Source organism: Trichomycterus rosablanca, chromosome 14 (assembly GCF_030014385.1).
Source record: "Trichomycterus rosablanca isolate fTriRos1 chromosome 14, fTriRos1.hap1, whole genome shotgun sequence".
In the NCBI taxonomy this organism is placed as follows: Eukaryota; Metazoa; Chordata; class Actinopteri; order Siluriformes; family Trichomycteridae; genus Trichomycterus; species Trichomycterus rosablanca.
In genome coordinates, this window is record NC_086001.1 from 30,126,226 (window position 1) to 30,154,165 (window position 27,940).

General features: G+C 41.8%; 1 protein-coding gene, 3 non-coding genes and 1 pseudogene across 4 annotated transcripts; 2 read left to right on the plus strand and 3 right to left on the minus strand.

Moving 5' to 3' along the window:
• LOC134326286 (zinc finger protein 850-like) overlaps positions 1–27,940 on the minus strand; it is a 226,344-nt pseudogene that overhangs the window by 159,504 nt on the left and 38,900 nt on the right.
• On the plus strand, positions 453–6,399 carry LOC134326374 (tripartite motif-containing protein 16-like). The gene is made up of 6 exons (XM_063008532.1): positions 453–1,067; positions 1,185–1,280; positions 1,743–1,976; positions 2,456–2,615; positions 2,937–2,996; positions 4,199–6,399. The coding sequence occupies exons 1-6, from the start codon at positions 477–479 to the stop codon at positions 4,723–4,725; spliced, it is 1,668 nt and encodes a 555-aa protein (XP_062864602.1). The 5' UTR covers positions 453–476; the 3' UTR covers positions 4,726–6,399.
• On the plus strand, positions 18,942–19,015 carry trnan-guu (transfer RNA asparagine (anticodon GUU)). Its single transcript has one exon. It is a non-coding gene; the product is annotated as a tRNA-Asn (tRNA).
• On the minus strand, positions 19,235–19,307 carry trnak-cuu (transfer RNA lysine (anticodon CUU)). Its single transcript has one exon. It is a non-coding gene; the product is annotated as a tRNA-Lys (tRNA).
• trnak-cuu (transfer RNA lysine (anticodon CUU)) lies at positions 24,294–24,366 on the minus strand. Its single transcript has one exon. It is a non-coding gene; the product is annotated as a tRNA-Lys (tRNA).

Sequence of the window (27,940 nt, forward strand, 5' to 3'; positions counted from 1 at the left end):
TTTTAATATAATAAACGATGCAGTAGTTACCTAGTGACATGTACCACCCACTTCACTTAAATTACAGAAACAAACCCTACAGTATGGGTACAGTAATAAAGAATTAAAGGTAAAAAAAATATTTTTTTTCATATAACCAAGGATGTAGTAGTTAACTAGTCACCTGTACTGGTTACTACAACCACATTATAAAAGTCATACAGCATGGGTACAGTAACGAATCATAAAATGTACTACAGTAAAGGTACAGTAATAATAAAATATAGAAGATTAACGTTAACTACTGACTTGTACTACTTACTACAACAACATTGCAAAATAAAAGTCCCACAGCATGAGTACAGTACATAACCAAAAAATTAACAAAAATCTAGAAACGTAAACTTGAACATAACGCTCACGAACTAAACCAGGAAGTCTGAGCTGCTGTAAATAACTTGCTGTGTTTACTGGTGATTCTGTTTCCATGTAGAAAAATGGCTGAGTCCAAAATTTCAGTAACTCAGGACGAGTTCAGCTGTTCAGTCTGTCTGGAAACACTGAAAGATCCAGTAACTACATCATGTGGACACAGTTTCTGTATGGTGTGTATTAATAACTGCTGGGATCAGGAGGATGATAAGGGAACATACAGCTGTCCACAGTGTAGACAAACCTTCACTCCAAGACCTGTTGTGAGGAGAAACACAATTCTGGCTGGAGTTGTGGAGAAACTAAAGAAAACAGAACTTCAAGCTCCACATCCTGGACACTGTTCTTCTGGACCTGAAGATGTGGATTGTGATTTCTGTACAGAGAGAAAATCCAAAGCAGTTAAATCCTGTCTGGTGTGTTTGGCCTCTTACTGTAAAACTCACCTTCAGCCTCACTATAAATCTTCTGCTTTTAAGAAGCACAAGCTGGTTGAAGCCTCCAGACGACTCCAGGATCAGATCTGCTCTCAGCATAATAAACTGCTGGAGGTTTACTGTCGTACTGATCAGCAGTGTATCTGCATGATGTGTATCATGGATGATCATAAAGGACATGATACAATATCAGCTGCAGCAGAAAGAACTGAGAAACAGGTAAAAATATTATACAGCTCTCTTTAACAAGTAACAACTCATTATCATTTACACTTACGTTGTTTATGTGGTGCTTGTACACAATACAAGTAAATCCTGAATTGTTGTTCTGTGTAGAAGCAGCTGCTGAAGATCCAGAGAAAGTTCCAGGAGAAAATCCAGAACAGAGAGAAGGAACTTTGTGAGCTGATAAATGCTGTGGAGTTTCACAAGGTAAGTTTTATAAACAAAAAGCTCTCAGGATCAGTCTCCTCCATTAAACCAATCTCCATTAAAAATGAGATATAGTGATGGAGCATTTTTGTTCATAAATTTAAAAGAATCTTTAAATTCTGCCTGGTTAGTTGGTGATTGATGCTGTACAGCAATTCTGAGGTTGTGTTAATAATTATAAGGGTGATTAGTTCAGATTAGGACTTTGACTGAGCCACCCAAAAAGATTATTGGTTGGTGCCGTAATTACCGTGTAAGATTTCTGGTGAAGACTTGAGAAGATCACTACATTGGATTTCCCAGTCCTGGCCAGGCTGTTGTTTCCTGACACTCAAGCCATTTAGCACCATCACCAAGCTATGGGTGATGGAAGTCTTAGTCTGACCAGTAGCTACATATGAATGTGCAGGATGGACAAATATCAAAGTAAGAAACGTTTCCTCTTTCTGAATCTTCTAACAGTGTTCTGCACAGACAGCAGTGAAGAACATTGAGAGGATCTGTACTGAACTAATCAACTCAATTAACAGAAGATGCTCTGAGCTAAAAGATCTGATCAGAGATCGAGAGACAGCAGAAGTAAGTCAAGCTGAAAAACTCCTGAAACAGGTGGAGCAGCATATTGTAGAGCTGAAGAGGAAAGATGCTGAACTGGAACAGCTTTCACACACAGAGGATCCCGTCCATTTCCTCCAGGTAACAGCACTAAAAATAATTATATTATTGCTGCACCAGTCCAAGTAATAAATTCGAGCGGTACCTTGTAACTTGACGTCCCCTAAACTCAAAATTTTTGAAATTTAATGCCTTTAGTTGAGAAATGTGTTCTCTTAAACTCGATTATTGTAAGAATTAATTTAAACATGTTAGGGAGAGCCGGAAACACAACAGAAACCACGTCACAAGCAAAGCATCCTCTCCTGTCTTCCCAGAGGTCTCCTTTTCATAGGCGTCTTCCCTGGTGGTAGCTTTGCGCATCTTCATGCATCTTCTACAAATCTGTAACACAGGGAAATCCCCCCTACACAAAACACATTATGACCCATAAAGTCGTAACACTGAAATACTGTTAATGTTATTAGGAGAAACGTCACTCTGTGCTTCATGTCAGTCGTCCATTATTTGTGATTCATCATCTTGTTGTTTCTCTGTGAACATTATCTGTCTGGATGTAGAATTTTCAGTCTCTCTCGGCTCCTGCTGGATCTGCAGAATCAGCCTCCATCACAATCAGTCCTTTCCTCTCATTTGATGATGTTACAAAGTCTGTATCTCAGCTGAGAGAGAAAGTAGAAGAATTCTGGAAAGAGCAGTGTGAGAAGATACCAGATGAAGGTGAGTTCAAGCCCTCAGTGTTCCATTGTCTCCAAAATGCTTCGGGACTCAAACATCAAACAAAACAATCAAATTTACCAACATAAACATTTTACATCTAACATCATCATTCATTTACTCATTAACCCAGTACTGGTCATGGTCACAGTGAGTCCAGGGTTGAATGAAATACACTCACTTGGTCAGTTATCCAGACTTAAGGTCACTTTAGACAAACACTGGGAGAACATGTCAAACTTCTTACTGGCTGTACCTGCGACACTTTCTGGTGTAAATATGTATTTACTGTGATTAGTGATTGTACTGTTAATCTTTCTGCAGTGAAGAAAGCCCGGATTACTTCATCTCCTGAACCTGAAATCAGAGAAGATTTTCTACAATGTAAGTTTCTTACAAGCACACAAACATACACAGTGCAGTGAAAAAGTATTTGCACCCCCCAGTTATCTGTGTTTTTACAGATTTGTCACATGTTATATGGAATTGTTGTGTTTTTGTATCACACATGTGTTTAATCTTTAAATCATGAACTGATGACCAGATGTTCTTCTTTAACCCTGAAACTCCATCACACAAGCACCACCATGACTGACTGTTAGTAAGATGTTTTTATTGTAAAATGCTGTTTTAGGTTTATTGCAAGTATAAGAATTCTGACTCATCAGTTCACAGAACATCATCACCAAAAAGCTTGAGGGTCATGTGCTTAAGTCTCAATCATCCAGTCATAAAAACCCGTGAAAACACACACACACACACCAACACACATTTACACAGACACACCGTCTCACACACACTCTTACACACATTCACACTTACACACACTTTAACACACACAATTAAAAGAGCATGAATGTGTGTTTATTGTTGGATTGTGTGTTGCTGGTGTGTGTCTGTGTTCTGTTTGTGAATGTGTCTTGTTTGTGGGGTGTTTCTATATGTCTGTGTCGTGTTTGTGTAACATTTGTGTGTGTTTGTGTAGTGTTCATGTGTTTGTGTAACGTTTGTGTGTGTTTGAATAGTATTTGTGTTTGAGTAGCATTTGTGTGATTGTGTAGTGTCTGTGTATTTGTGCAGTGTTTGTGGGATGTCTATATCTCTGTGTAGTATTTGTGTGTGTGTGTGTGTGTGTGAGTAGTATTTTTGTGTATGTGTAGTGTCTGTGTGTATTTGTGCAGTGTTTGTGGTGTTCATGTGTGTTTGTGTAGTATTTGTGTGTATGTGTAGTCTCTGTGTGTATTCATGTGTGTTTGTGTAGTATCTGTGTGTGGTTGAGTAGTATTTGTGTGTGATTGAGTAGTATTTATGTGTGTGTAGTGTCTGAGTATCATGTGTGTTTGTGTAGCATTCATGTGTGTTTGTGTAGTATGTGTGTGTATGTGTAGTGTCTGTGTATTTGTGCAGTGCTTGTGTGTGTTTGTCTAGTGTCACTCTTACACGCACACACATAGACATTTATAATTACACACACACTATACACACAAACACTGTACACACACTGTATACACACACTGTACACACATACACACACACACACACACTCTCTTCTATGTTAATTGGTTTATTTTGTGTTTCCTCTCCAGATGTTTGTCGGTTCACACTGGATCCAAACACAGTAAATAAAAACCTCCGTCTGTCTGAGGAGAACAAAGTGGTGACCTGGAGTAGAACAGAACAGTCGTATCCTGATCATCCAGATAGATTTGATTATTACTGCCAGGTTGTGTGTAGAGAGAGTGTGAGTGGACGCTGTTACTGGGAGGTTGAGTGGAGTGGGAATTATGGGGTTTATATAGCAGTGTCATATAAAAGCATCAGCAGGAGGGGAGATGGTGATGAATGTCTGTTTGGATGGAATGATCAGTCCTGGAGTTTGTTCTGTTCTCCATCTGGATTTTTATTCATGCACGATAAGAAAGAGACTAAAATTCCCATAATGCCGAGTTCCTCTAGAATAGGAGTGTATGTGGATTATGAAGCAGGAACTCTGTCCTTCTACAGCGTCTCTGATACAATGAAGCTCCTCCACAGAGTTCAGACCACGTTCACTCAGCTCCTCTACCCGGGGTTTTGGGTTTCTTCAGGATCAGAAGTGAAACTGTCAGATTGAACAAATTAAATGTAAAATTTACATGAAAGTGTAACATTAAACTGTTTGAGTGATTTTAGAATCTGTGAGGCAGTGATACATTTATGAAGATTTCTTTTTCAATTTATTAACCACCATTTATTCAGTGCTGTGAAAAAGTACAGTGGAACCTTTACTTACAAGTTTAATTCGTTCTGTGACCAAGCTTGTAACTCAATTTGCTCGTATATCAAATCAAATTTCCCCATTAAAATGAATTGAAACACTATTAATCCGTTCCAGCCCCCCAAAAACCACACCGATTTTTTTTGTTACGTGTTTTTAAATAAGAAAAATTTACTTTATAAATAACTAATAATGTACAAAAAAATAATAATGCATAATAAAAGATAATGTAAAGAAATAAACTTGTTTTATTGAGTGCATTTACCTTGAAAATCAGACAAATATGTTGGCAGAGGTGGAGATTGGTGGAGGAAGTTGGGGGAGTGTTTCATTTCGTGCTCTATCACTTAACTTACTCGCTACACACTTAATGCTACAATATATTGCTAAATTTAACTTACACACTATGCTACACTTTATCACTAAACTTAATTGCTACTTTTTTTATTTAATTTTTTTTCACTTCAATTAATCTTCTTTTTCACTTACTTTTGGCTTTTTTGCCACACTTTCCTCGCTTTCACTTGCTTGTACAGCAAGATAACCAGGTGAACTGAACGCTCGCTGGGCTACCTAGTGGCGGGTGACGTAAGCTTGCTCGCTCATAACTCGGATCTCGGCTCGTATCACAAAGCAAAAAATCGACCAAGTGACAGCTCGTATCTCGGAAAATTCGTAAGTTGGGTCACTCGTAAGTCAAGGTTCCACTGTATTTACCCCCTTTCCTGATTTCTTCTTTTCTTAAATATTTATCATCTAAATGGATTCAGATATTAAAACTTAATTAAATAAAAAACAAACTGAATATTTACAAACATAAAAGAGAAGATTTGTGTACATTACAAAATGGTAAATGTGATCATTTTCACCTTAAACTTCTTTCTTCCCAAGTCTGTTATAACCCCAAATCAGAAAAAGTTGGGACAGTATGAAAAATGCAAATAAAATAATGCAAATACTATTAAAAAGAATAAAAAATACATTTTTATTATTAATAATAATAATAATAAAGTCACAAATCTGTACCTATTGAACAAGATGTAATGTATTTCTAGCACCACTAGATGGGGATGATGAACTCCACATGATTATAAACTCCACTTTAAAAGTCAGTTAAACAGTAAAGATTTTAATTTGGCTTTTTAAGTTTAGTTAATAATAAATGGAGTACAAGGAAACCTTTGATTTTCAAAGGCAGTTAAACAAAGTTACTTGCTGATATCTGTATTTTGTAATATTTATTTGTTCGTTCCTTTGTACCAGAAAAGTCATCTTTGCTGCCTGCAACACCTTACAAATCACATTTTTTCTTGCTGATGTGATTTATTGAAATAAATTAAATAAATTACAGCTTGTTGCTTGGGTACAGATTTGTGACATTCTTATTATTATTGCTATTATTATTATTTTATTGTTATAATTATTAAATGTTGCTGTTGTGTTTTTTTTTTTTTGTTGTTGAAAACTGTTCATGTTTTGAAGTGTAAAAGATTAAACAGCACCGTCTATAAATAAATGAATCACCTTGTGCTTCCACTTGAGATTTTTGAATGTCTGGAATTTGACGAGCTTGATTAGTTTGTAATCTGTGTTAAGATGATAAATGAACCTAAACACTTGCTTTTAAATTTTAAGCTGTTAATTACTTATTTAGTTATTTTAGTTTCAATACAATGTAAACTTTCAAGATAAAGAAAGCAAAAATAAAAATGTCCCAAGTGTTTTTGATCTGATTGGTGACTGTTTTTGGTATACAGGAAAGAAAAGGCTGAATGCAGATGAAAAGGTTTTAAGGTTGTTACAACAACCCAACTGTGAGGTTCTTTTTTACCATGGTTCAACTATGTAACTTTACTAAAGCTTGTATTTAAATGAAAGGTTTACATTGCTGTCTTCAGGATTTCCTCTTTAGTGATATTTAATGTTAATAGCTGTTCTGATCTAAAAGACGCTGCTGCCTTTGACTTCTAAAACAGAGAAGTGATTTGGTTGTTAGAGAAGGCTCACTTGTTTGTTAGAAAAAGTGGGCATGGCCCATACAGGGATTGAACCCACAACCTTGATGTTATTAGCACCATGCTCTAACCCACTGAGCTAACTGGCTGATGTGTAACATCAGGGCAAATACCCACATACCCGATTCTACACTGACAGCGCTTCAGTTATGGAGCTGCCACACAGAAACGATGGAGAGCTTTACTGTTGTTGAGCAGAACAGATCTTCGTGTGAGATGACTGAGGTTCATGTATTTTTCTTTTAGGAATAAATAAAAGCTGATGCTTTTAACCTCATACTTTCCTAATACTTTTATTCTACACGGTCTAAATTTATTTTAGTCTTCTGCCATGTGCAGTGCAAGAATTCACATAATTACACAGCAGTTCTCTTTTTATTTATTTATTTATTTTTGCCAGTGACAAAATTTATTGTAATCATTTATAAAGGTCACGCCACGTTCATTAGGTGAAATGAAGCCAGAATTAAAGATGGCAGAAGAACAGGGTGGTATTCTTACTTTCAGTGATTAAATTACTCAGGTTAGAAAGTCCTGATACACAGAACATGCTCACCTGACTCTCAGCCATGCTAGCTTTAATCGTTAACCGCAACCTTGGTGTTATTAGCACCATGCTCTAACCAACTGAGCTAACCAGCCAGTTCATCTGTTCTCTTTAGATCTTTGTACATAATTCTACACTAACTCCATTCAACCAGCTGCATGGCAGCACAAAAACCATTTGTAACCCGTAATTAGTTTCATGTTATTTTAATGATCTGAGATCTCAGTCCTACTTCAGACATCGCTGTCTAGTAATTTGTTATGTTCAGACTTTCTTAATACACATCTAAGACATTTTGTAGGTTCTTATATGTTTGTCCTATGAAAACTACAGTATATTGCCAAAAATATTCGCTCGTCTGCCTTCACACGCATATGAACTTGAGTGAGGTCCCATTTAATTTAATATAATGTCGGCCCATCCTTTGCAGCTATAACAGCTTCAACTCTTCTGGGAAGGTTTAGGAGTGTGTTTATGGGAATTTTTGACCATTCTTCCAGAAGCGCATTTGTGAGGTCAGACACTGATGTTGGACGAGAAGACATGGCTCGCAGTCTCCACTCTAATTCATCCAAAAGGTGTTTTATTGGGTTGAGATCAGGACTGTGCAGGCCAGTCAAGTTCTTTCACACCAAACTCACTCATCCACATCTTTATGGATCTCGCTTTGTGCACTGGTGCGCAGTCATGTTGGAACAGGAAGGGGCCATCCCCAAACTGTTCCCACAAAGTTGAGAGCATGAAATTGTCCAAAATCTCTTGGTATGCTGAAGAATTAAGAGTTTCTTTCACTGGAACTAAGGGGCCGAGCCCGACTCCTGAAACGTGACTTACTTTTAATGGGAAACCTGAGCCTGGGATGATGCACACAATCGCCCTATTCTGGCAGGGATGGATGAGAGGCAGACATGGAACTCCTGGTCCAGAGCCCTCAGTCGCTCCCTGTACTTGTTCTTGATGTAAGTTAGGCTTGAAAAGCTCAGTTCACGCCATGAACGAATCAGATTTAACATAATTAAACAAGTTTATAGTTTATTTCTCAATTATTTGTCATTATACTAAGAGCACTGCTTCTTTTCTGCATGTTCTCTCTGTAGCTCGGTTATGGCTCTCTCAACTCAAAAGAAGCTTTATTGGCATGACAAATAAGGACATTCGTATTGCCAAAGCAAGTTACAGAGAAATAATAAAAATAACAATAAAAAAGAACAAATATATACAAAACAGTTACACGTGCAAAAAAATATACAGTGTATCACAAAAGTGAGTACACCCCTCACATTTCTGCAGATATTTAAGTATATCTTTTCATGGGACAACACTGACAAAATGACACTTTGACACAATGAAAAGAAGTCTGTGTGCAGCTTATATAACAGTGTCAATTTATTCTTCCCTCAAAATAACTCAATATACAGCCATTAATGTCTAAACCACCGGCAACAAAAGTGAGTACACCCCTTAGTGAAAGTTCCTGAAGTGTCAATATTTTGTGTGGCCACCATTATTTCCCAGAACTGCCTTAACTCTCCTGGGCATGGAGTTTATCAGAGCTTCACAGGTTGCCACTGGAATGCTTTTCCACTCCTCCATGACGACATCACGGAGCTGGCGGATATTCAAGACTTTGCGCTCCTCAACCTTCCGCTTGAGGATGCCCCAAAGATGTTCTATTGGGTTTAGGTCTGGAGACATGCTTGGCCAGTCCATCACCTTTACCCTCAGCCTCTTCAATAAAGCAGTGGTCGTCTTAGAGGTGTGTTTGGGGTCATTATCATGCTGGAACACTGCCCTGCGACCCAGTTTCCGGAGGGAGGGGATCATTTCACAGTACATATTGGAGTTCATGTGTCCCTCAATGAAATGTAACTCCCCAACACCTGCTGCACTCATGCAGCCCCAGACCATGGCATTCCCACCACCATGCTTGACTGTAGGCATGACACACTTATCTTTGTACTCCTCACCTGATTGCCGCCACACATGCTTGAGACCATCTGAACCAAACAAATTAATCTTGGTCTCATCAGGCCATAGGACATGGTTCCAGTAATCCATGTCCTTTGTTGACATGTCTTCAGCAAACTGTTTGCGGGCTTTCTTGTGTAGAGACTTCAGAAGAGGCTTCCTTCTGGGGTGACAGCCATGCAGACCAATTTGATGTAGTGTGCGGCGTATGGTCTGAGCACTGACAGGCTGACCCCCCACCTTTTCAATCTCTGCAGCAATGCTGACAGCACTCCTGCGCCTATCTTTCAAAGACAGCAGTTGGATGTGACGCTGAGCACGTGCACTCAGCTTCTTTGGACGACCAACGCGAGGTCTGTTCTGAGTGGACCCTGCTCTTTTAAAACACTGGATGATCTTGGCCACTGTGCTGCAGCTCAGTTTCAGGGTGTGGGCAATCTTCTTGTAGCCTTGGCCATCTTCATGTAGCGCAACAATTCGTCTTTTAAGATCCTCAGAGAGTTCTTTGCCATGAGGTGCCATGTTGGAACTTTCAGTGACCAATATGAGAGAGTGTGAGAGCTGTACTACTAAATTGAACACACCTGCTCCCTATGCACACCTGAGACCTAGTAACACTAACGAGTCACATGACATTTTGGAGGGAAAATGACAAGCAGTGCTCAATTTGGACATTTAGGGGTGTAGTCTCTTAGGGGTGTACTCACTTTTGTTGCCGGTGGTTTAGACATTAATGGCTGTATATTGAGTTATTTTGAGGGAAGAATAAATTTACACTGTTATATAAGCTGCACACAGACTACTTTTCATTGTGTCAAAGTGTCATTTTGTCAGTGTTGTCCCATGAAAAGATATACTTAAATATCTGCAGAAATGTGAGGGGTGTACTCACTTTTGTGATACACTGTAAAATAGAATAAAATATTTAAAAAACAGTGCAAAATAATAACAATAAAAATTATAATATTTACAGTAATGAGGTAGTAATAATGATCAGTTTGTGTGTGTCTCTCTCTCTCTTTCTCTCTCTCTCTCTGTGTGTGTCTCGCTCGCTCCCTGCTCTCTGTTTTCGAATTTGAATTTGGACAATAAACAGCTCTTATTATGATTAATGAACTGATTAATTCCCTGTACTGATGCGAAGCAGACTGGGTGGATTACAGCCGCTAAGAACTGCGCAGAAATAAAAATATATATAGCGGCTCCCAGAGGCGCGACTCGGTTCCTTTTGTTCATTTCAAAGAGCCGTTCAATAGAATCGGATCGTTCAAGAATGACCCATCACTATCAGAATATTTTTGACGGCACCCCTGACAAAGCCAGACGGCACCCCGGTTGAGAAAGGCTGCTTTAGACCATGCACTTGGTGATGTAAGGCTTGGATGCAGCTGCTCGGCCATGGAAACCCATTACATGAAGCTCTACACTCTGTTCTTGAGGTAATCTGAAGGCCACATGAAGTTTGGAGGTCTGTACCGATCGACTCTAAAGAAAGTTGGCATCCGCTGACCCCGCTCTGTCATTTTACATGGTACCACTTTGTTTCCAATCGCTTCCACTTTGTTATAATACCACTGACAGTCGACTGTGGAATATTTAGTAGTGAGGAAATTTCACGACTGGACTTGTTGCACAGATGGCATCACGGTACCACGCTGGAATTCACTGAGCTCCTGAGAGCGACCCGTTCTTTCACTTATGTTTGTAGAAGCAGTCTGCATGTCGAGGTGCTTGGTTTTATACCTCTGTGGCCATGGAAGTGATTGGAACACCTGAATTCAATAATCTGGATGGGTGAGTGAATACTTTTGGTAATATAGTGTATTTTGTAACTGGACCTCTTTAAGAGACATGAGTTCATTAAGTTTTAGGGTATTGATCTCAGGCTTCTCTGAGTGAGCTGACAGTAGGTCTGTATCTTCACTGCTGAGTTCAATGTTCTGTAACATGTCGGGAAACGTTGTGCCACCTTTCATATTACTGACTTCATACACATAATGATGAAGAAATAATCAGCTATTATGAAAATGAACATCCATCCACCTTCATATATTCAGTGAGTTTATTTATTTTATATTTAATGTTATAAGATGTTGAGGCTTGTTGATCCTGGTCATCCATGTTCTACACTTCTCATACAGCTGTGTGGATCAACAAGGGCGGCACCTCAGTGGAGTTCATCTAACCAGTCACACAGAGATACCCAAAATGCATCGTTCTGGTAAAAGAAGAGAGAGAGAGAGGATGGGTTAGAGAGAAACAGCTGCAATAATCATTGAAATGTGAAATTGAGATGTAACGTGTCCTGATTGGATGGCGCCACCATCGTCCCTCCTTGATGCGACAACAACGTCTCCTGTTAAATAAAACAAGAAGAGGTGTAAGAACATTCCAGAAGCTGTAGCGTTTGGACAGATGAGCATGTAGAGCAGCGTTTATCAGGTAAAATACACTGATTGTAGAAATGTTACCTGGATTTCTTACACATCCGCTCAGCTATCTCTTTTAGATGGAGCACAAGAACCTCAATATTAATAAATATGTGTCTACATTTTAGCATCTGTGTTGATGCAGATACAAGTACTGAAATGTACCTCAGACACCAGCTGCTTGGTGCTTTGGTTGGACTGTCTGAACATCACAGCCATCTCGGTGATGCTCTTCTCATCTAGATGATCCAGCTGAGACACAAACACACACACAGACACAAATATATGAGTATGTAAGATAATAAAGATACAATCTTATGTACGGTGGATCTCCATCATGTCACTGTACTACGTCTAGGGTGGATGTTGTACCTGGCATGTGCTGTGCCATTCCACAGGGCTGCTGTACCCCTTCATTACCCACTCATGATCCAGCAGATGCTCCACCTTTATGCGCCGCTCTGGAACCACCTACAGGACAAGATACAAGAACTTCAGGTGATGAAGCCCACAGAGAAACACACACCCACTTTGCTCATATTAAACACACCCATAAACACACACCTGCAGCATTTCCTTAATCAGCAGAGAGCCAGTCAGGAGTGTCATAATGTCCTTTCTGAGGAAACACAGAGCAAAACAATCACATCTGATCAAAGAACATCACCACAAGCCATTACTGTTACTTTTACTGTATGTTTAACATGCTGCTGAGCATTAAATAATGGATTCTGTTTCATAATCGTAACAAGACGTGTATGCCAATGGTGTTTCATTGTAGTTCCAAGACTTACAGTGATTTGTTCATGGAGCTCCACAAAGTTGTCACCATCGAACGGGAGGTAGCCACACAGCATGTCATATAGGACAACACCCAAGCTCCAAACATCTGCCTAAAACACACACACACATATTCATTGTCTTTTTTAACCATGCTTTACCCTGGTCAGTCCCCTCATCCAGACCTCATAGAATAACTCATGAATGGGGCTACAGAGGGAACTGAACACCTTGGATTTGGAGACTTTTCAATTGAAGTTTATCAGGAATAACCTGGGGACACACCCCACACACACCTACCTCTGCACCATGATAGGGTTGCACATCAATGATTTCTGGTGCCAAGTAGGGAGGGGTTCCACAGCCCTCAATCAGAGCAGTACCCAATCCACCCTACAACAAAACAGATTTCTATCAACCGAAGGTCCAACTGTTGACTCACATCTGCAACACAGCACACAAACTGAACCAGCATGGCTCTGTGACGTCCTGTTCATCTAACTGATCACTGAAACTAATTGTGGACACCATGTGTGCAAGGCTTTAGCATGATGGATGGGGGTGAGCACACCACCTTACTAGACTCTCTGAATGGTACGCTTAATTTAAGTATACACTACAGTCTTAGTAGAGACACGAACCTCTGGTTTGACACAGAGACCAAAGTCGATGAGCTTGATGTTGTTCTTCTCATCCAGCATCATGTTTTCCTGAGAGTCAAAATAAAACACGTCATGTACAAGCTCTTACAAAGAAAGCGCACAAAGTATAAGTGGAAACCGTTTGGCTGATGCACTGGCTTAAGGTCACGGTGGGCGTATCCCTGGCTGTGGATGTAGGCCAGCGCCGAGACGATCTGACGGAAGATCCTGCGCATCTCCTCCCTCGACAACCTGTCGTTATTTTCGATGTGGTCGAACAGATCTCCACCCGGACAAAACTGGAGGAGAGAGCAAGTCAAATGAGCAGCAAATCATCGTAAATCCAGAGATTAAATCAATTCTGATAGTTTCCAACCACTGATGGTACCTCAAGCACCATGTAGATCTGGTCAGCAGTCTCCACGACTTGGTACAAGCGGCACACGTGCTGATGATTGAGGTTCTTCAGGGCTTCAATCTCTATCCTCAAATCGGACAACTCATCCTGCAATGGGGAGGAAACAGGAACAGTTTTATGACTTTTCAGATCAGAATTAGGAGAACCAAACGTTTGGAAACTGAGACACGTCTGTCTTTAACAGACGGTTTTGCTGAAACTAACCCCGAGCTCTTTCTTCTCCAGGATCTTGATGGCCACTGGCTCTTGAGTCTGAATGTGCCTGCCGAGCTTGACCGTCGCATAACCACCTGAAGAACGATTGAATAAAAAAAAAAAATTTAAGTCAGGTTTTAAAAGATGCACATCTGTGTTACACAAAGGCAGAGAGACGACTGAAAGTGGTACCAGTTACCTGATCCAATGGTTTTGTAAACCTCATAGCACTTGTGCAGCTCAGAGACGTCCTCAACCACACGTGACGTTCCCTCTGTGGTGTCGTCTGTCTCGGGTACAGCGCATGGAACTTCTACCTGCTGCCCACAAGAGACTTGTTATTATTACTGATTTGGCCTCTTCTTGTTTCATCCTACATGTATCTCATTCATGAGCAGAGGAACCCAAACAGCTACATCTGACTCTTCAGAAGGTCGTCACAGGTATCTGGAGCCAAGGGAGGATCCAGGGGAGGATCCGTAAAGCCAACATGACAATCGGGGTGGGTTCAAGTCTGGGGAATCAGGGAGTCAGGGTAGTACTCGGACCCAGTGTTGGACGTTTCTAGCCTTGCTGGAAGATCCCATACGCCACAGTGACCCAATAAAGTCCTGGTAGGTGGTTACAGGTATCTGGAGCCATGATGCTGCTTGAGGTGGTCCCACAGACGCTCAACTGGGTTTAAGTCTGGGGAATTAGAGGGCCATGGTAGTACTCTGAAGTCTTGGTCATGCTCTTCTGGCCATGCTGGAAGAGCCCATACGCCACAGTGACCCAATAAAGTCCTGGTTGGTCGTCAAACTGATACTCACCTGGTTCCCATCCGCTTTACGGTCGCCTTCGTAGACGGAACCGCAGCCTCCCTTTCCCAGTAGCTCTCCGACATTGTGTCCACTCTCAAAGCTGTCCGGGTTCGTGTTGGTCGTCTTCTCCTCTTGATGTCCTCCATTGGTGGTTTCTCCTTCACCATCTTCAACACAAGTATCACCAATGATGCTCCATGTGTTATGTGGACCAAAAATAAGGGTCCATATAAAGGGCCGGCGTACTCACCCTTGTTCTCGGGAGCATCACAGACGACTTCTCCAGAACTGATCCCACCTACGAAGCCCAAGGGTTAAATATATAGTCACTACAGTTTAATAGTGTCGGGCTCGAACGTGGTGGTGTTAAGGTTACCTGGAGCTTCAGAAGACGCCCGTGGTCCCTGGGAATCTGTCTGCTCGCTCGAGGAATCTGATTCTGAATCATTCTCGTACCCGTCTGATTCCTGCTAATTTAGACGCATTAAACTGGTGTTACAGAGACGAGAACTGAACCCCTCCCCTCCCGGGGTATGGTGGTAATGATAATTCACCTCGCTCTCGACTGTTTCTTCTTCTCTCTCAGTCAGGTTCTGAATGGCGCTGATCCACGCCCGTCTACCTGCCTCACAGTCGGCCTGGAACGTACAGCTCCTGTACACACACGGTGATAGATACAGATTATATAGGATGCAGACAGATAGACAGATTGAGTAGATAGATAAACAGATAGATAGACAGACATTCAGAAAGACAGATGGATAGACAGATAGATAGTCTGTCTATCTCCCTGTCTGTCTATTTATCAGCCTGTCTGTCTTTCTATCAATCATCTTGTCTATCTATCTTTTGTCTGTTTTGTAGATTGATCATCTATTTGTCTGTCTATCTATTAGTCTGTCTGTCTATTGATCATCTGTCTGTCTGTCTGTCTCTGATGATTATAGATCTGGACTTACCTTGTGGGCGTGACCACCCGGAAGCAGAAGCGTCGCCCGGTGTCCTCGCAGCTCTGGACCGAACAGCGCTGCAGGTCTTCATCCAGCACCGTGAAGTCACGCTGGGGGAATAGAACATAAAACCTTCTTATTTATACAGTCGATATACAGGGGTTGGACAAAATAACTGAAACACCTGGTTTTAGACCACAATAATTTATCAGTATGGTGTAGGGCCTCCTTTTGCGGCCAATACAGCTTCAATTGGTCTTGGAAATGACATATACAAGTCCTGCACAGTGGTCAGAGGGATTTTAAGCCATTCTTCTTGCAGGATAGTGGCCAGGTCACTACGTGATGCTGGTGGAGGAAAACGTTTCCTGACTCGCTTCTCCAAAACACCCCAAAGTGGCTCAATAATATTTAGATCTGGTGACTGTGCAGGCCATGGGAGATGTTCAACTTCACTTTCATGTTCATCAAACCAATCTTTCACCAGTCTTGCTGTGTGTATTGGTGCATTGTCATCCTGATACACGGCACCGCCATTGGATGCACATGGTCCTCCAGAATGGTTCGGTAGTCCTTGGCAGTGACGCGCCCATCTAGCACAAGTATTGGGCCAAGGGAATGCCATGATATGGCACCCCAAACCATCACTGATCTGGGTGGTACGCTTCTTTGGGGCTTCTCCACACCGTAACTCTCCCGGATGTGGGGAAAACAGTAAAGGTGGACTCATCAGAGAACAATACATGTTTCACATTGTCCACAGCCCAAGATTTGCGCTCCTTGCACCATTGAAACAGGGCCAGTGATAGCTCAGTGGTTAAGGTCCTGGACTAGTAAACAGAAGGTTGCCGGTTCAAGCCCCGCCACCATCAAGTTGCCACTGTTGGGTCCCTGAGCAAGGCCCTTAACCCTCAATTGCTCATCGTGTTCCGCTCATTGTGTAAGTCGCTTTGGATAAAAGCGTCTGCTAAATAATGTAAATGTAAATGTAAATGAAACTGACGTTTGACATTGGCACGAGTGACCAAAGTTTGGCTGTAGCAGCCCGGCCGTGTATATTGACCCTGTGGAGCTCCCGACGGACAGTTCTGGTGGAAACAGGAGAGTTGAGGTGCACATTTAATTCTGCCGTGATTTGGGCAGCCGTGGTTTTATGTTTTTTGGATACAATCCGGGTTAGCACCCGAACATCCCTTTCAGACAGCTTCCTCTTGCGTCCACAGTTAATCCTGTTGGATGTGGTTTGTCCTTCTTGGTGGTATGCTGACATTACCCTGGATACCGTGGCTCTTGATACATCACAAAGACTTGCTGTCTTGGTCACAGATGCGCCAGCAAGACGTGCACCAACAATTTGTCCTCTTTTGAACTCTGGTATGTCACCCATAATGTTGTGTGCATTGCAATATTTTGAGCAAAACTGTGCTCTTACCCTGCTAATTGAACCTTCACACTCTGCTCTTACTGGTGCAATGTGCAATTAATGAAGATTGGCCACCAGACTGGTCCAATTTAGCCATGAAACCTCCCACACTAAAATGACAGGTGTTTCAGTTATTTTGTCCAACCCCTGTATAAACGCCGGTGAAATCGTCCCAGACTTAAACACGACAAGGGCGGTTTGGGACACAGCCCAGCACAGAAGTCCGCTGTGATGCACCCACTATGGGACGGCTTCTGGAGGGTCCTGGGTTCGATTCCCGGGTGAAGTTTGCATGTTCTCCCCATGTCCTGGGGGTAACTGGGTACCCTAGGTATAAGTGTGTGTGTGACACACCCTGGTACTGACACACCCCCATACCATGACACACCCTGGTACTGGTACTGACACACTCTCATACCATGACACACCCTGGTACTGGTACTGACACACTCTCATACCATGACACACCCTGGTACTGGTACTGACACACTCTCATACCATGACACACCCTGGTACTGACACACCCCATACCATGACACACCCTGGTACTGACACACCCCCATACCATGACACACCCTGGTACTGGTACTGACACACCCCCATACCCTGACACACCCTGGTACTGACACACCCCCATACCATGACACACCCTGGTACTGACACACCCTGGTACTTGTACTGACACACCCCCATACCATGATACACCCTGGTACTGACACACCCCCATACCATGACACACCCTGGTATTGACACCTCATACATGTGTATGATGTGTGATTGTGTACTGATGCGTGTGTGTATTACATGTGTGTATAAGGTGTGTATGATGTGTGTGTGTATTTAGAAACTGAATATTGTAAATGATATTTTACTAACAGTAATGGAGAGAGAAATTTTGACTGTATTAGAGCTGCTGCTACAACAACATAATGAAAAGCTCGGCCTACTCAGGTCCATCACAAATGCACTTTGAAAAAATGATCCAAAACAAATTGAGGATTTCACTGCTCCGCTTGCCAACGAATCTCAGTTCAGACACTTTGACATGAACCTCTAGACTAGTAAGTGCTTTCTACGTTAAACTGTTTTTTATGTGTTATGTATGTACTTTGTTATAGTCCCTTTAAAAGATGCACTCTGACAATTTACTTAATCCTGGTGTGTTCTTAAGTGGCCCTCTACTATGTTTAAGAGCTGAGAAAACTCCCTAAATTATCTTTTTTTTTTACTTAAAACTTCTTGACTTTTAATAGTGAGCACAACATTAGAAAATGTGTGTGTGTGTGTGTGTAAGATTCAGAGATCTAAGAACCTCATCACATTCATGCACGTGTCTTTCTTTTACAGATTGAGTGTTTTGGTTTTTGTGGCGGTACGACTGGAAAGGAAATTGTAACAAACGACCTGGTAAATCATCATGGGTAAGTTTTTTTAATTAATATTTAAACTGAATTCACTCATTAAGTCTCCTCTCCTACAGCCGAGACGAACTTGAGACCAACCGTAAAGCTCTCCATCGTTTCTGTGTGGCAGGTCCATAACTGAAGGGCTGTCAGTGTAGAATCAGGTATGTGGGTATATGCCCTGACCTTGGACATCGGCCGGTTAGCTCAGTTGGTTAGAGCGTGGTGCTAATAACGCCAAGGTCGCGGGTTCGATCCCCATAAGGGCCACACCCACTTTTGGACTTAAACTAACTAACAAACAAGTGATCCTTCTCTAACTAGCAGGTCTTATTGACCTGAGCTTCAAACATTGTCTCTGACAAGTGTGAAATCTTTTTACTGCCCCTCTCATTCAAGTCAGAAACATGCCATTATTTCAATTAGCCAAACTTAATTGCCCTTCTGTAAATGTTAGCAAGTCATGTGACTCGTGTGTCCAATGAAAAAGCTGCGCGCGTGTCTCTGTGGTGCAATCGGTTAGCGCGTTCGGCTGTTAACCGAAAGGTTGGTGGTTCGAGCCCACCCAGGGACGAGTGACTTTAATTGCATAACCTGCCTGTTGATCAAACGGATATGAGATACAACAACAATGTGTAGTCTCACAGAAAAGTGGAAATAAGTAACTGATAACTGACATCCAGTCAACAACAGTCCTACAAGCACAAATATCCACCTAATAAGTCACCAGAGACCGGCTGTCCAAAGTGGAAGAACGTCCTTTTGGTTTCAGTAGATGTTAAATGAAGCTACTCGCCCAACGTGGGGCTCGAACCCACGACCCTGAGATTAAGAGTCTCATGCTCTACCGACTGAGCTAGCCGGGCTTAAGCAGCAGGTCAGAACTTCATTAACATCACGGTCAGATTAAGAACTAATTCACAGTTTACAAACAAACACAATTCAGAATATAACAATAAGAACTAAATGTAAAAGTGTAAGTTAGTCGCGTCTTTCTGCTCATACTGAGTATTACTGTGGTATTACTGCATGTAGGAGACACATGGAGCGCAGTATGGTAGGTGAACTATAGGGCACTAGGACCCAGCAGCACTACAATGAACAGAGTGACAGTGGGATCTAGCGGTATTGGGACTCTTATTACAGGACGCTGTTTCTGCTGCTTGTTATTAAACTCACCTGTGGATCATTTGAGTGGAGAAAACGTGTTGAGTTCTTGTTGTGTTCTTGTGTTTTATTGAGTTTTCTTGCTAGAAAAGAGATTTATGAAGCTTTTTGAGGTTGAAACTGGGAGCTGCATTTGTAACTTTGTGCTTGTGCTTGTAACTTTGTGATCATTGGTATTCCTGGGTGAGGTAGGCTATTGGTTAAAGTATATTATTTGCTGTAACTTGTTTTAGAATAACTTGTCTTAGAATTTATCTCTGCAACTTTGATTATTAACTTGCTTAACTGTGGCTGCATTAATCTGTGTTCTGCTGATTGGTTAAAGTGGTTTCAGGTGACTGTTGTTAGGCCTGTTGTTAGAGGCCTAGCTGTGAATTGAGGGGCAGGGCTAAGCTTAGTATAAAATTAAAGCTCCGCTGGTCTTCTCTATCACTAGGTTTTAATATCTGTCTGAATTGTTTAACCTATCTATCTTTTTTACTACTAATCTAAACTAACTTGGGTAAGTACTATCAGTCTCTAATTGTCTAAACTATCTACTTTTCTCAGCATGTGCTACTCAAACATTCCTGTGCTTATATCTCACAGACCCTGCAGACATCAGAGGGCATATTATAGAAACAGCAACGCCAGCAACCTCATCTACCCCCAACTGTTGCAACAGTCTCAAACAGTGGTGGTAGGTGGGGTCTGGAATTGTCAATCAGCCGTCCAAAAAGCTGACTTCATCTCAGCTTATGCACTTTCTCACAGCCTTGACTTCCTGGCACTGACTGAGACGTGGATCACCACCGAGAACTCAGCAACACCAGCAGCCTTATCCTCTGCCTACACCTTCTCTCATACACCGAGAGGATCTGGTAGGGGTGGTGGTACAGGTTTGCTCCTGACCAAGAAATGGCAATTCACTACTGTGAATGTTTCTCACCTTAACATTTCATCTTTTGAATTTCATGCTATTACTGTTACTTTTCCGATTACTCTTAATGTCATTGTTATTTACAGACCACCTGGCGCACTGGGAGACTTCATAGGAGAGCTGGATGTTCTTCTGAGTTTCTTCCCTTCAGATGGTACTCCTCTGACTGTTCTTGGTGACTTTAATCTCCCTTCACTTCAGTCCTCCTGTCTTCTTCCTCTTCTTTCATCTTTCGACCTCCTCTTTAATCACAGCCCTCCGACACACAAAGGAGGCAATCTTCTGGACCTGGTCTTCAGCCGTGCAGCTTCTGTTCTGGACCTCACTGTCACCCCACTGCACCTCTCTGACCATCACTTTGTGTCCTTCTCTCTCTGTCTCCCAACTCTTCCTACCTCCAACCACACTTTCACCCTTACAACACGCCCCAATCTTCACTCTTTATCTTCCTCCCTGTTGATCTCCACCATCCTAACTTCACTACCTAACCCTGACATTCTTGCTACCCTTCCACTTAACTCTGCAACTAATACTCTACTTTCTTCTCTTTCAACATCCCTCGATCAGCTCTGTCCTCCTACCCTCAAACGAGGAAAACCTTCTCACCCTGCTCCTTGGCTTTCAGACGCATTGCGCAGCAACAGAAGAGAATTGAGGGCAGCTGAGAGAAAGTGGAGGAAATCTAAGCTTGGTGTTGATCTCCACTCCTACCATGATCTGCTGTCCAGGTTCTCATCTGATGTGACTGCTGCAAAAACATCTTTTTACAAAGCCAAGCTTGAACAATCTGCTGCTGACCCACGTAAGCTTCATGCTATCTTTTCCTCTCTTCTGAACCCTCCTCCTCCTCCCCCTTCTGCCTCTCTCACTGCTACTGACTTTGCAACATTCTTCCAGGACAAGATTGACAAAATCAATCAATCCTTGTCTCCGACTGACCCACTTTCAACTGACCCTCAACCCACCAACACACTCACCAGCTTCACCCCACTCACCATGGATGAGGTTACACAGCTCCTCTCATCCAGCAATCCCACTACATGCACACTTGACCCTATACCATCCACCATCCTCAAAGACCTCTCGCAGGACCTAATCCCCTTCATCACACCCATCATCAACAACTCCCTGACATCAGGTGTTGTCCCTACTGCTTTTAAGAAGGCTCAGGTCATTCCCCTTCTTAAGAAACCTACACTAGACACTATAGACATTAACAACTACAGACCTGTCTCACTCCTCTCTTTTCTATCCAAAATTCTTGAACGTGCTGTCTGTAACCAACTATCTGCCTTTCTTACTCAGAATGACCTCCACGATCCGTACCAGTCTGGCTTCAAGGCAGCACATTCTACAGAAACAGCACTTGTAGCTGTTACTGAGAAGCTTCATGCAGCCAAAGCAGCCAAACTGTCATCTGTTCTTATTCTTCTTGACCTTTCTGCAGCCTTCGACACAGTGAATCACGGCATTCTCCTGACCACTCTCTCCAACCTTGGAGTAACAGGTTCAGCATGGCAATGGATGGCCTCCTACCTGGAAGGGTGCTCCTACCTGGAAGGGCGCTCCTACCAAGTGTCATGGAGGGGATCCATATCTACCCCATGCACTCTCTACACCGGTGTTCCTCAGGGCTCTGTACTTGGCCCACTTCTCTTCTCTATCTACACCCGCTCTCTGGGTAAGGTCAAAGCCTCCCATGGCTTCTCCTACCACTCTTATGCAGATGACACTCAGCTTGTTCTGTCATTTCCTTCTTCAGACACGCAAGTCTCAGCTCGCATCTTAGCATGTCTGCGAGATATCTCACAATGGATGTCAGCTCATCATCTAAAACTTAATCCCAGCAAGACAGAGATGTTGCTCATTCCTGGAGATCTGTCTCCAACCCAGGACCTAGTCATTTCTCTGGATGACTTCCAGATTAGACCATCTGATAAGGTAAGAAGTCTTGGTGTTGTCCTGGATAACCAGCTGACCTTCTCTCCTTATATAGCCAACATAACAAGATCGTGCCGGTTCCTCCTGTACAACATCAGGAAGATTCGGCCATTTCTCTCCAGAGAAGCTACCCAGATTCTGGTGCAATCACTTGTAATCTCTCGGTTGGACTACTGCAACTCCCTCCTGGCAGGAGCTCCCATGGCCACTATTAAACCCTTACAGCTCATTCAAAATGCAGCTGCCCGTCTGGTCTTTAACCAACCTAAACACTGCCACATCACCCCACTGCTGCGTTCTCTTCACTGGCTTCCTGTAGCTGCACGCATTCAGTTTAAAACACTGACGCTCGCCTACAAAGCCAAAAATGGACCAGCCCCAAGCTACCTTCGGGGTCTAATCAAACCCCGCTCTGTACAACGCAACCTCCGAGCCTCTAGTCTAGCTCGACTTGAGCCTCCATCCAGGACTAAAGGAAGACAAGCATCAAGGCTGTTCTCTGTTCTAGTGCCCAAATGGTGGAACGAACTTCCTCTGTCTGTCCGAACAGCTGAGTCTCTTGCTGTCTTTAAAAAACGATTAAAAACACACCTTTTTACTAAACACTTAGGCTGATTTGTACTTATTTACTAACACTTTATTCCAATCTTTTCCATTAAAAAAAAAAAAGAAAAAGGGCACTTAGAACCAAACAGGTTTTAGCAGAGTTGTGTTCTTCGACTGTTGTCTATCTAAACTTAAGGAATGAAATGTTCACTATGGAAGCACTTCTGTAAGTCGCTCTGGATAAGAGCGTCTGCTAAATGCTGAAAATGTAAATGTAATGTTTTAGATCTTCTGGACTTGCTCGGTCGCGCTATTTCTACTTAATAAAGTTTTAGTGCGCATTTAAACCCTGTTTTACGGTACTGATCACAGTGTCTACACTAAAAGTTTTAGTGCGCATTTACACCCTGTTTTACGGTACGATGCTCTGACTTTTAGTACAGAGATTAAAACAGAAAGAAGTTTTACAGTTTAATAAACTTATCGAGTCCTGATGCACACAGATGTACCAGAAATAAAGTCTGTTCTAGTCTAAATGTAGAACAATCTACTTGTTCCAAATTCAGACCTTCTTTGGTATTAAAAAATAAAGAAACCTGCTTTCAGTTAAATCCACTATATTTAAATAACTGACCTATACCGTACAACGAGATCCATCAAGGTGGCCCATGTCCAACCAGTGTACATGGGCAGATGCTTCTCAGGGGACAGGACAAGGCCAGGGCATCCTACCTCATGTCAACGAGGAGTTTAATGAAGAAGGAGAAAAGCAATTTATCAGTTTATTAATACATAAATATTATAGGTAAGAACGTCTTAGGTTGCAAAATGCCTCTTCTGTAGAGGGAACTTTTTCATTTTAATTTCTGCTTTAACAGCACCCACCATACAGCAGGGACTGTCAAGGCGGTTCATACCCAATCAGTGCGCACGTACTGTAAGTTTGCCCTTCAGTAAACGTTAACAAATCATCTGACCCGTGTGTACCATCCAATGAACTAGCTCTAACTAGAGTGTGTCTCTGTGGTGCAATTGGTTAGCGCGTTCGGCTGTTAACCGAAAGGTTCGTGGTTCGAGCCCACCCAGGGACGAGTGTCTTTTATTGCACAACCTGCCTGTTGATCAAACGGATATGAGACACAACAACAATGTGTAGTCCCACAGAATAGTGAAAATAAGTAACTGAAAAACATCCAGTAAACAACAGTCCTACAAGCACAAATATCCACTTGATAAGTCAGCGGAGACTGTCTGTCCATAGACGTCAAATGAAGATAGTCGCCCAACGTGGGGCTCGAACCCACGACCCTGAGATTAAGAGTCTCATGCTCTACCGACTGAGCTAGCCAGGCTTAAGCAACATGTCAGAACAGACAGCTCATCAGTCAGACCATCAGAGAGATGTAGGTTTAATTCACTAACATCACGACCAGATTAAGAACTAATTCACAGTTTACAAACAAACACAATTCAAAATAATCAACAGAAACAGACACAGACTTAGGCTGCGTCCGAAATCGCATACTTACTGAGTACGTACTAGATTGGAGGAAGTATGTACTTTCAGTACAGAAGTGTGCAGTATGCACACAACACCCGTACGTACTACGTCCGCCATCTTACCAACATCAAGTGACCATAGTTACAGACTGCATGCTCATTTCGAGCTCCACTCACCAAGATATTTATTGTCTTTATTTGCGCCACTTACTGATTAATCTATAGTCATGTATCCCGACTCCACACTGAGACGGCAGAGAGTAGTAAATCACAGAAGAGAACTAAGAAAGTTATTGATTTTTTACCTCAGAAATAATGTACGTACTGCTAACCTCTTTAGCAACAGTATACTACATTACCATGATTAGACTAATACAATGAAAATAAATGACAAAATGATAGATCTGACACATTAATAATTACAGTAGAATAATTTTTCGAAAATCGTCTGAGCGACATTGTGCACAAAATGAGTAGGGCTGTCAGAGGGCTCGTCAGGAGGATCATCACCCTACCAACTGGTGATGAACTAGAATGTGTAGGAGCTGGGTTTGCCCACTTGGCCGTATCGGATCGAATGTTTTAGAGTGGCAGTTGGTGCTATTGATAATAATAATAATACATTTTATTTATATAGCGCTTTTCAAGATACTCAAAGACGCTTTACATAAGACAAATAATCAAAACAAATACATACACCATACAAATCATAGTACAAAATCAAAATAGTACATCAACATCAAGAATAATTAAGATAAAAACAAAGAGAGCAGCATAAGACAGTTCATTAAAAATTAGCTAAATTATGAGAGAGAACAACAAATATAGAACAATTTCTTAAAATTAGACAGAAACAGGACAGATTCACATGCAATCAGGAAACTGAAAACTTTACAAGTTTACAACTTCACATTTCTGTCGTGATCTAAGTATAAAAACTATTAAAAAGAATAGCAAAAATAAAAGCATTTATTTCGTGTTGTTACAAGTTAAATGCCATTTTGAATAGATGAGTTTTGAGAAGTGACTTGAATTTGGACAGGTCAGGACAATCTCGTAGGTGTTTGGGGAGAGCATTCCATAAAGATGGAGCAGCTATGGAAAAGGCCCTGTCACCCCAGGTCCGGTGCTTGGTCCTAGAGGGTATGGACAGTAGGTTAGCCTCAGAAGAGCGAAGGCTACGGGAGGGAATGTGCTGATGGAGCAGGTCGGTGAGGTAGGATGGGGCCTGATTATGGAGAGCTTTGTGAGTGAATAGAAGAATTTTGAATTGAATGTGTTGAGCAACGGGAAGCCAATGAAGTTTTTGGAGAACAGGTGTAATATGATCACGGGAGCGAGTATGAGTAAGGAGGCGAGCAGCTGAATTCTGGATATACTGAAGTTTTTTTAGGATTTTGTTAGATGTACCATAAAGGATGCTATTGCAATAATCAATTCTGGATGTAATAAAAGCATGAATCAAGGTTTCGGCGGCAGAAAAGGAGAGTGATGGACGTAGACGTGCTATGTTTTTTAGATGAAAGAAAGCAGTTTTGGTGATGTGATTTACATGGAGGTCAAAAGAGAGGTTGCTATCAAAAATTACACCAAGATTTCGGATGTTAGAAGACGGAGACAAAGTGTCATTATCAATGGAAATTAGCTTTCATCCACAATTTCATTTCAGTGATGCAATTTGTCAGAGTGGAGTGAAGTTCAGTATTAATGGATTTGGAGGAGATGTAAAGCTGAATATCATCAGCATAGCAGTGGAAATGTAAACCATGCCGACGTATGATGTCACCAAGGGGGAGCATATAAAGAATAAACAAAAGGGGACCTAACACTGAGCCTTGGGGAACGCCTTGGGACAGTGGAGCAATGGCAGAACTACAATTGTTGATATTATCAAACTGTTGTCTGTTTACGAGATATGACCTTAACCACAAAAGGGCAGTACCAGTGATGTTGACAGAGGATTCAAGGCGGGACAGAAGAATGGAGTGATTAATGGTGTCAAAAGCTGCAGTAAGATCAAGGAGGACGAGAATATTAATTTGTCCAGAGTCTGAGGAAAGAAGAAGGTCATTTGTGACTTTGAGGAGGGCTGACTCAGTGCTGTGCTGGGGGCGGAAACCAGACTGAAATGATTCAAATAGATTATTGGAATTTAGGTGATCTTTGAGCTGTGAGGCAACAACACGTTCCAGTATTTTCGACAGAAATGGAAGATTGGAAATGGGCCGAAAGTTACTCATAATGTTAGAGTCAAGTCCAGGTTTTTTAAGTATGGGAGTAACAGCAGCCAATTTGAGTGATTGAGGGACTGAGCCAGAACTAAGAGAGGAATTGATTATCTCTGTGATAAGTGATGAGATAACTGGAAAACAACCCTTAACAAGTTTTGATGGAGCAGGATCCAAAACACAAGTGGAGCTTCGCATCCCTGTTAAGATCTCAGATAGGTCCAAATGAGACACAGGTGAGAACTGAGACAGAGGCTGGGTAATAAATTGAGGTGAGATAGGCGGAGAAACAGAGATGACAGGGGAAACTGTCAGAAAATTGTGGATATTCTCAACTTTTGTTTAAAAAAATGAGAGGTAAGAGTTACACTTGTCAACTGTAAAGGAATTGGTAGTATTGTCAACTGGTTTGAGAAGTTTATTTATTGTGGAAAAGAGAGTCTTAGGTTTTGTTGATCCAGCATGTATGAGTTCGGAATAGTAAGTGGATCGGGCTGCCGTAAGAGCGTCTTTGTAATGTTGAAGATAATCAGAATAAATCTGATAATGTACTGTTAGACCGGTTTTCTTATAAAGTCTTTCAAGCTGGCGTTTACGGGATTTCATTTGGTGAAGCTCAATTGTGTACCATGGTGCAGAATGACTAAATGAAACAAATTTGGTTCTCAAAGGAGCCAGCTCATCAAGACATGAGGCGAGTATGTCATTATAGTAATCGACAAGGTCAGATGAATTACTAGACAGTACAGGACAGACAGACATCTTTTTAACAAGAGAATCTGAGAAGGGAGAGGGAGAGATATATTGAAGATTCCTGAAGGATATTTTACGTTTAGCTCTAGTGATGGGCCTAGTGACCTCAATGTCCATGATGATTGTCAAATGATCAGAGACAGTAAGGTCATGGCTGGACGGCTGATGAACTAGGACACCAGTAGAGCAGACAAGGTCAAGAGTATGACCTTTTTTATGAGTTGGAAAATGTATATGTTGTGTGAAATTAAAACACTGTAACAATTCCAAAAATTCCCTGGCAAATTTACAGTTGTTGTCATCAATATGGATGTTAAAATCACCCATAAGCAGTACAGAGGATGAGAGGGCACTAAGCTGGGTTAAAAAATCTGAAAAGTCAGAGAGAAAGGAAGCGTTTGGCTTTGGCGGACGATAAACTACAGCAGTGACCAGAGGAGTAGGC